Source organism: Terrapene carolina, unplaced genomic scaffold, assembly GCF_002925995.2.
Source record: "Terrapene carolina triunguis isolate 2854851 unplaced genomic scaffold, T_m_triunguis-2.0 Scaffold469, whole genome shotgun sequence".
NCBI classification, from domain to species: Eukaryota; Metazoa; Chordata; order Testudines; family Emydidae; genus Terrapene; species Terrapene triunguis.
The window spans coordinates 41,899-50,615 of NW_020664820.1; the positions used below are offsets into that span (position 1 = coordinate 41,899).

The window sequence follows — 8,717 nt, forward strand, 5'->3', positions numbered from 1 at the left end:
TTTTTTTTTTATATAGAATATCAGGGTTAGAAGGTACCTCAGGACATCATCTAGTCCAACCCCCTGCTCAAAGCAGGACCAATCCCCAGACAGATTTTTACCCCAGTTCCCTAAATGGCCCCCTCAAGGATTGAACTCACAACCCTGGGTGTAGCAGGCCAATGCTCAAACCACTGAGCTATCCCTCCCCTCATGCAGGCCATCAAGCCCTTGTGGCCCCGCAGGAACAGACCAAATGGCGAACAATCGCTATGGCCGACCGCTCGGCTAAGTGCTGAAGTAAGTTGCTTGGGTCGCACTCGCCGCATTTTTCTTTGTCTTAAAACCATGCAGTGGGATATTGGCGGTGGCTGCATACGCTTGCTAGGAAGGAAGCAAAGCATCCATCCGGTGCCTGGGTGAGCGGCTGGTATGATAAGGCATTGCTATGTGTGTGTTCAGTTACAGAGACTGTACGGCTGGTGTCTCCGGGAGTTGCTAGCCATTGCTCCCCCAGGAAAGGAGATAGGCTTGTCCTGGCTACCAGTCACCGCCGCAGCATGCCGAGTGGAGGGATACCCGGAAGACACTGCCTCGCTTAGCAGCCAGGTGTCTGTATGGGGCGCCGTCTGGATCCGGCCCTTTTATGTGGCTGGGGTCATGTACTCAGAATCTCGGCTTTCACTTCAAAGAGGACATTTCCAACCCTCACCGTTGCAAAGAAAACCTTCCAACCCTGGCCTGGTGTGATGGACGCTGCCTGAGTCTGCAGCCAGCCTGAGCCCATTGCTGGGTGTGACCGACACCGCAACGCTGCCTGTGTCTGCAGAGGGCCTGAGGGCTGGGCTACACTAGAAAGGTGGGTCGACCCAGCTGCATCGCTCAGGGGTGTGAAAAATTCATACCCCTGAGCATGGTAGTAAAACTGTTCTAAGCCCTAGTGTAGACAGTGCTAGGTTGATGAAAGAATTCTTCCGTTGACCTACCTAGGGCCTGTTGGGGGTAGCTGGGGGAGAGACCAAGGACGGGACGAAATGTGCCCTTGGGAGGAATGGGAGCTGTGGGCAGGGGAGGATCCTTCATTTTGAAAATGTATCAGAAATGTGATGGCTGAAAAGTCACGTGTAGCTCCAGGCACGGACCTGGCGCTTTCCAGTCCCAGCTCCACAGCCCTCCCCACCCCATCACTCCCTGCAGCTCAGCCCCCACGCTGAGCCCAAGTGCAGTGCGATTGCTAAGCGTTGCTGTGGGCCTGCCGGGCGCACGCCACCCCAGAGGCGGCTGTGTGTGAATGCCGACAGGGTGGCCTAGTGGCTGGAGCAACAGTCTGGGACCCAGGAAACCTGAGTCCTAGTCCCAGCACGGGCACTGATCTGCTGGATGACTTTGACCAAAACCCTTTCCCTCCCCGTGCCTCAGTTTCCCCATGTGTAAAATGGGGATAATGAGACTGCCCTCCTTTGTAAAGTGCTTTGGGATCCACTATTGAAAAGAGCTAGGTGGTGGTGCTATTAATGTGGGCTCTGGGCTCCTGGGAGGCAAAACACTTTATAGTTACATTGTTGCTATCTAGTCTCTGGGCCTGGCCACCCCTGTCCCATAATCCACCTGGCTATCTGTTCCACACGAGGTCAGGGGAGAAGGCGGCTCCTGGATGTAAGGTCAAGTCGTGCCCTGGTGCCTGAGGGCCTGGCTCCATCTGCTGAGGCCGTATGTGGGTTTAGAATGTGTTACAAGTCGCCCACTAGTGGCTGGGCCACATGGGGATAACAGCCTACTACTGCTGACAGCTATTGGAGATGCACTTCCAGCGCTGCAGGTCCCGGGTTGGATCCCCGCTGACCGTCCGTGTATCTGTCTGGCTGCAGGAGTGCCAGTGCTGCACCTCATCGCCACCCCCTTCCCGTGGGTCTGGCACACGATGGAGGACACGGAGCAGAACCTGCACCCCCCGACTGTGGAGAACCTCTGCAAGATCCTGGCTGCCTTCCTGGCCGAGTACCCGTGGCTGTGACTGCCCAGAGCCTCCCCTGGCGAGGGGACCAACCTCTCCTTGGGCCTCACGGGATCCTTCGCCACTCCTGGGCCAAGCTCCATGGGGCCAGTGGCCAAAACACCCCAGGGACCAGGCAAGGCGGCCTGGGGGGCCCGGGCTGTCGCAGCCCCGCAGGGGCCGGGGGAGCTGTTACGATGGTGGCGTCTCAGAGAGGACGGGAAGGGAGATTGTGCTGAGACTCTGCCTGGGCCAGGGTCGGGGGCTGCAGCGGGGCTGGGGCCGGCCCTCTTGCTTTAGCCCCTGGAGGTCTCACTCTCTGAAGAGGCTGAGGGCCTGGGCTGGGCCTTCCCTTGTGGGCTTTCCCCCATTCTCTGGAGCTCCAGCCCCCGGGGCCTGGACTAGCCTCCTCCCAGCGAGGAGCCTGGATCCCAGCTGGTCAAGTCCCCCGGGGCCCACAGCTCAGAAGCAGGAATAACTGGGCTGAACCCGGACTGTGCCAGGGGCAGGACACCGGGGGCTGCGGGGGGTCCAGGCCTGCGCTCTCTGCAGCTCTCTGCAGCGCGGCCTCCAGCTGCCGGCCCACCAGGGGTTCCTCCTGTTTCTGGGGCTCGTTCAGCCCTGGGGGCACCGGGCGCCCAGCCTCGCTCGAGGGCTGCTCCACAGCGACTCTCGTAACAAAGAGCTGCCCCGTAAGGGCTGTTGCCCTCTCCCCATAGCGCCCCCTCACGCTGGGCAGCCCTGGGCACTGTGGGGCTGGGACACTGCTACTGGCATGGCTGTTTCCTCCGCTCCAGCCCCCTCCCGCCGGTCTCCAGCCGCAGCCCCAGCTCCCATCACCAGGAGCCAACCCCAGCTCCCCTCCCCTTCCTGCCGGGCCTGTCTGTGTGTCACCCGTGCAGAACCAGCGCCCCCTTGGTTTCCCTCCACCTCCTCCCTCTGGACTGAGAGGCAGCACAGCCTAGTGGGCAGAGCACTTGACTGCAGCCCTTGGGTCTGTTCCACGCTCTGCCACTGACTGGCCCTGGGAGCTTGGGTAAAACCCTTTCCCCTCCCTGTGCCTCAGTTTCCCCTCCCACCCTGTGTCTAGTTAGACTGTGAGCTCTTTAGGGCAGGGACTATCTGTCTCATGTGCTGTGTGTCAAGTACGTAGCACAAGGGGGTGTCTTAGTACTAATCTGACAGACCATAATCTCACCCTCTGAGCTCTCCCAGCCCAGCCCAGCGGCGGGGGGTGGTTATGGTTTAACAGGAGATGAAATAATTCACGGCGCTTCAACTTTTCACGTGCTAGAAGCTGGTTTATTGTCACTGCTCAGAAGCTCCCAAGCAAAGCAAGCGCTAAGCCGCCGGGGCGCTGGGTTAGAGGCAAATGGCACTTGGATTAAAAACCCCTTTGTGGGACTCTGCGAACCCCCCGATGGGTCCTTCCCAGGCACCTGCCGCGTGAAGATCCAAACCCTTCACCCCCCCTCGGTGAGAGAGGCTGGCAGGAATGGACTGTCGGGGCGAAAGGGGCTGGGGCTGAAAGCTTTGAGAGCCAGACCCTGCGGGGGCCAGGCCGAGCTGCGGGTCAGGGCTCGGGGACACTGGGGTTCTGTAGCAGGGTGGTTACCCCGCTCCTGCCCTGAAGGGCTTAAAACACCCCTAGGACAGGGCTGTGGCTGGGAGAAAGCTGCTACTAGGCTGACTGGGGAAGCAGCCTTGGCTGGGGGCCATGCCCCAATCAGGCCACAGCTGGCCTGTATATAAAGGCTGTGAGCCAGTGGCCTAGAAGTCTCTCTCCAGGCTGGGAGAGAGCAGGGCTTGGCTGCTTGCAGAAAGGGTACTGGAAGTGAAGTAGGGCTAGGGAGCTCTAGGCTGGCAAAGCAGGGCCTTGTCCAAGGCCCCAGAGGTACTGGGTTGCAGAGAAAGGCTGCAGGTCCAAAAACCCCTTGTCTGTGATGAGTGGCTTATACTGCAGTCTGCCCCAGGGAGCGGGGGCTAGTTGGTGACTGGCAGTAGCCTATGACTGAGGCGAGGTGGGGAGAGGGGGTAGGAGTTCCCTAGGGAGGGGAGACCTTGAGACTGAGGGGTGTACTGCCAGGGGCAGCACCCCAGATAACGGAGCACTGGAGTCCTGGAAGAGAGACGGGGGCCAAGCGGCATCGGGACACCAGCCTGCAGAGGGCGCTCCGGAGGCTGGAAATGCTAATTCCCAGAGATGACCAGCAGGAGGCGCCACAGGGGTGAGTCCCGCCTCGCTACAGGTTCACTTTCTAGGGTGGGGTAAATAGTGACCAATTTCTGGGGGACTCCAAATGAGTTTCGCTGCAGATGTCAGGGGGGCTGGGGGCAGAGGAGGTTTTGACTCTGGAATTGAGAATTGCTCAGACGTTTAACACGGGAATGGAGGCAACATTTCCTGAGCTGCCCAGGGATTGGCAGGGCCGTCGCCATGGAGCTCGGCTGAGGATTGGCCCCACCCCCTGGATGCTGTCAGACCCTGGGCCTGGCTGTGTGTGGACCTGGGCTGAGCCGACGTGCCCGTTCCGGGTGGGAGCGAGGGGCTAGGCCTGGCGTCTGCCGAAGGAAGCAGCCTGGGGGAGGCAGGTGGCTCCCAGGCACCATTAGAAATCTGAGCCCCCCGGGAGGTGGTGGGGGAGCAGCAGAGCCCAGGGGAGATGGGAGCGTAACCCCAACTCTCAGATCCCTGCTCTCTGGGCCCCAGGAGGCAGCAGGTGGGCGGGAAGCGCGAGGCTGCCCCCTGCTGGGGGGCGGCGGTGCTGCTTGGGCAGGCAGAAGCTGTGGGCAGGGGCAGGGGCTGCCCCAAGGCTGCAGGGACTCAGGCTTTGAACCTGGGCCACTTGCTGATGACCCCGTAGAGGGCGTTCCCGGGGCAGCTGGTCGGGTTCACGTTGCGATGCCCCTTCAGGGTGTAGCTGCGGCTCAGGAAGCCCTTGGAGACGGCGCATTGGATCAGGCTCTTGCCGGCGTTCAGGGCGGCATTGTTGGGGACTCTGCCTGCAGGACAGAGCAGCCCCCTGTTAATCTCACCTGGCCCCTCTCTGCTGCTCAGGGGATGTGACTGTGGCCTGAATAAATAACCCCCCTCTGCCCACGCTCTCGATTGACCACGTCGATGTCACTCCCTCCCTCCCATCCCGCATTCAGCATTGCATCTCCCCTCTGCACCGCTGCATTTGCTTACCAAGGTCCCTCCCCCCACCCCTATCCTGGCCCAGTGCCCCAGCCTGGTACCCCATGGAGGGGGAAGGGGAACTCCACAGGGGTGGAGCCCAGCGGGATGGTGGTGAGGCCAGCTGGGTGTCAGGTCAGCAGGGGAGAGCAGGTGTGGGCGGGAGCCCTGCAGGAGGGATTCCCAGCTCCCCTCGGGGCCTAGCTGGGGAAATCCGTACAGACGGGACCCACGTACTGGTGAAGCTGCCCAAGAAGCTGAATCCCAGCGACTTAGAGTTCCAGTTCTTGGCGTGGGCCCCCATGGTGCTCCAGCCTCTGCCCTCGTAGACGTTGCCGTCCTCGCCGATCAGGAAGCTGCAGGCGGAGCGCAGTGTGAGACCCGCACAGGCACGTCAGCCGCAGCCTCCCCTCCCCATCGCTCCCGGCAGCTCCCCCAGGGTCGTCGCTGCCCCTGCCCGGGTTTGAACCCGGGACCCTCGGAGCTAGAAACTCAATCCTCTGCCATGGAGGTAAAGACCAACTGAGGAAAGGGACTGGATTGGCGGGGCCCTCACCTGTATTGCACTGTTTGGCCATTAGGTGGCGCGGTGTGTAACACCCCTTATGGAAGCAGCCCTGGGCCCCAGCTGGGGGGCGAGCGAGGGCTGTAGCCAGCCCAGATCTGGGGCAGGAGAACAGCGCTGGGACCCGCCGCCCTGCAGGAAATTCCCAGCTGGGTTTCCATCCCCCGACATCACCATCTCAAAACATTTCATGGAGCAAAATCTCCGGCCCGGTTTTCGTTGCGGGGCGTCGGGCCAACCCCAGGGAAAGGCGTCGATAACGCCAGCATGGGGCAGTGTCAGAGACGAGCAGGGCGCAGGCCGCGTGGCGTCTGTCGGCCGAGCTCCTGGCACAACCCAGGGGCTCCCTGGGGCCCTCCATCCCCCACCAGCTCCATGACTGCCCCTTCCCATCCCCTGCTCTTCAGGGACTCCCTCAGCCCCCTCCCAATCTCCCCCTGCCAGGGGCTCTGTGCCACCACTCCCCTCCCCTTATGCCAGGGTCCCATTCTCACCCCCTGCCAGGGGCGGTCTGTGCCTCCCATTCCGTCCAGCTGGGGCTCTGAGCGCACCCTCCCCAATACCCTCCTTTCAGCCAAAAATATTAAATATAAAAATCAAATCTCTGCTGTGGAGAATCCCCCCCTGCCCCCAGCTCTACCCCGAGTATGGTCTCTGCTGCCCCCCTGTGGATGCTTGTGGGCAGTGGCCCCGAGTCTCCCCCATAGCTGTGGCGAGGCCCCCATCCTGCCCCGCTCACTTGTAGCCGATGTCGGACCAGCGCTGGGTGTTCATGTGGTAGTTCTGGATGCCCTTGACCTGCCGGCTGCAGGAGGCCTGTGAGGTGCAGGGATTCCCTTCCGTGTGATGGATGATGACAAAGGGCACCGGGGTTTTCAGCGGGACCCTGCTTTTTGGGGCCCGGGCCCCCCACTGGGAGCGGGAGATGATGCGGGGGCAGCCTGTGCCATGCGGGGGAGGGGAGAAAGGGCTGGGTTAATGTGGGTGCCCCCCACCTGCCCCAGCCCACGCAGCAGGATCGGGACCAGGGCCGGTGCTCTGAGTGGGGCCATGGCAATGGGGTGGGGGTGGGGCCAGCCAAGGCCGTGCACGGTGCAGGGGGGACGCGCAGCCCTGCGTTAAATGAGACGGGGGCTGGGGAGAGGCCTGGCCGGGAGCCTGCTCGCCGTGCAGCAGCACCCGCCCCAGCAGCAAAGGGGCGAATGGGGAGCCAGGCTGGGCTGGAGGGAGGCCAGGCAAGGGTTGGGCTGGAGATAGCGGGTGGGGCTAGTGCTCTGAACTCACCCCGGGTTGGGGAAGCTCCCGCCCAGGGTGTGCGGCTCAGAACCCGTCTGTCTCCTCTGCCCCCTCCGGTCACTTGCATCCCTCCAGCCTGTCCCCTCTGCCCTGCAGCGTTTCTGTTCTCTCTCTGTCCCTGATCCTTCTGCCGGGTCTCTTCAGAGACGGGGCGGCCAGGACAGACCCCAATGTCCCAGAAACTGAATGGTCAGAACATCTGACCCTGAGAAAAGGCTCATTGTGCACAATCAGCCTGTGGAATTCATTGCCACAGTAGGTTGCTGAGGCCAAGTGCAGGATCCATTAAAGGTGTGTGATGCTCTGGGATTGGCTCCCCGTGGGCAGGGCCAGGGGCCTCATCCCTTGGGCCGATGAACACTAGGGCTCTGGGGAATGGGCGGCAGGGGACGACCCAGCCCTGCCTTGCGGAGGGATGGGCTGGACAGGAGCCGAGGGACATTTCCTGGTCTGCAAGGGCAGGTCCAGCCCAGGCACCAGGCCAGGGGGTGGGTTAGTTGGGCGCCTCCATTGTTAATGTCCCATGCCTGCATTTTCGCCCCCTGGGTTCTGCGCTGCATCAGGGATTCCCAGCCCTGCCCCCCACCCCCGGCCCGGGGGGATCCGAACTCACCGAGCGCCGCGGCGCAGAGCGCTGAGAGCCACACGACCCGTGTCAGCAGCAGCATCTTCCTCTCGCTCGGCCCTGTGGGGACACGCGCCCGTCACAGCCGCCTGCCACCCCCAGGAGGGGGCGCTGCTGGGCTGGCACCAAACACCCCCAGAGCCCCTGGGTAGCAGATCCCCCTGCGCTCAGGCTGCCCCGGGCTCCCAGCCCAGCCTGTTGCCTGAGGGCAGAATCCCAGCCCTGCCCAGATCCCCCTCCCCTCCGAGCTCCCCGGGTCTCCATGGCAGCCCCTTGAGCAGCAGGCTCGGCGCTGGCCCTGGCTGTACTAACACTGCCCAGCTGGGGCTGCGGGAAGAAGAGCCGGGCTGGGGGCAGAGCTGGTCCATGGAGACTGGTGCCCCGTGGGGTGCAGAGCGGGGCTGGCATGTGCCCACCTGGATTCCTGCAGAGCCGGGAGCAGAGTGAGCTCCGGGCACCAGCATCTACTGCTCTCTATAAGCACCTGGGAGGACGATGTCGGGTGGGGCCAGGTAGTTGGTCAACAAACGGTCGTGCGGATGCTGGCAGGAGCCCAGCCACCGAGGAGGAAGGAGTTGTGGGGTGGGGTGGGATTTCACCAGGGCTGCGGTTGCTTAAGGCCAAGCCGGGCTCTTGCAGCAGGGCTCAGGGGTCTGTAGCAATGCCAGGGCCGACAGACTGCGCTCCGTGGGCTGGGGTGGGGTGTTGGAATGTGGGTCCATAGCCAGTGTGTTTCAGCAATGCTAGCAATACCGGTGCCCAGTTCGTGTGCCGGACACTGACTTGCAGACAAGCCTCTGCTTTTGACAGGGCCTGACTGGAGGGAGTTCGGGTGCGGGAGGGAGCTCAGGGCAGGGGCTTGGGGCAGGGGAGGGGGTTCGGGATGTGGGCTCTGGGTGGCGTTTACCGCAAGGGGCACCTGGGAAGCTGCCAGCATTACCCTCTGTCTCCTAGGCGGCGGCGTGGCCAGGCGGCTCTGCGCGCTGCCCCTGCCTGCAGGTGCCGTCCCCCTGCAGTTCCTGGGCAATGGGAGATGCGGAGCCGGCGCTGGGGGTGGGGAGAGCAGCGCACAGAGCTCCCG

General features: G+C 62.7%; 1 protein-coding gene across 1 annotated transcript; it reads right to left on the bottom strand.

Annotated features, from left to right (window-relative positions):
• Nucleotides 1-4,796: 4,796 nt before the first annotated feature.
• Nucleotides 4,797-7,679, bottom strand: LOC112125289 (peptidoglycan-recognition protein SC2-like). Its single transcript, XM_026658589.1, has 4 exons — nucleotides 7,625-7,679; nucleotides 6,455-6,656; nucleotides 5,388-5,506; nucleotides 4,797-4,975 (listed from the first exon to the last, which is right to left on the bottom strand). Exons 1-4 carry the CDS (start codon nucleotides 7,677-7,679, stop codon nucleotides 4,797-4,799), a joined length of 555 nt encoding a protein of 184 aa, XP_026514374.1.
• Between the last annotated feature and the right edge of the window lie 1,038 nt (nucleotides 7,680-8,717).

Excerpts from the sequence above, each read along its gene's own strand:
- LOC112125289 (XM_026658589.1), bottom strand. The coding sequence starts at position 7,679 with ATGCTGCTGCTGACACGGGTCGTGTGGCTCTCAGCGCTCTGCGCCGCG. Across the intron at positions 5,507-6,454 it reads TGGTCCGACATCGGCTACAA|CTTCCTGATCGGCGAGGACG; the intron begins GTGAGCGGGGCA and ends CTCCGCCTGCAG. Across the intron at positions 4,976-5,387 it reads CTTCTTGGGCAGCTTCACCA|GCAGAGTCCCCAACAATGCC; the intron begins GTACGTGGGTCC and ends TCTGTCCTGCAG.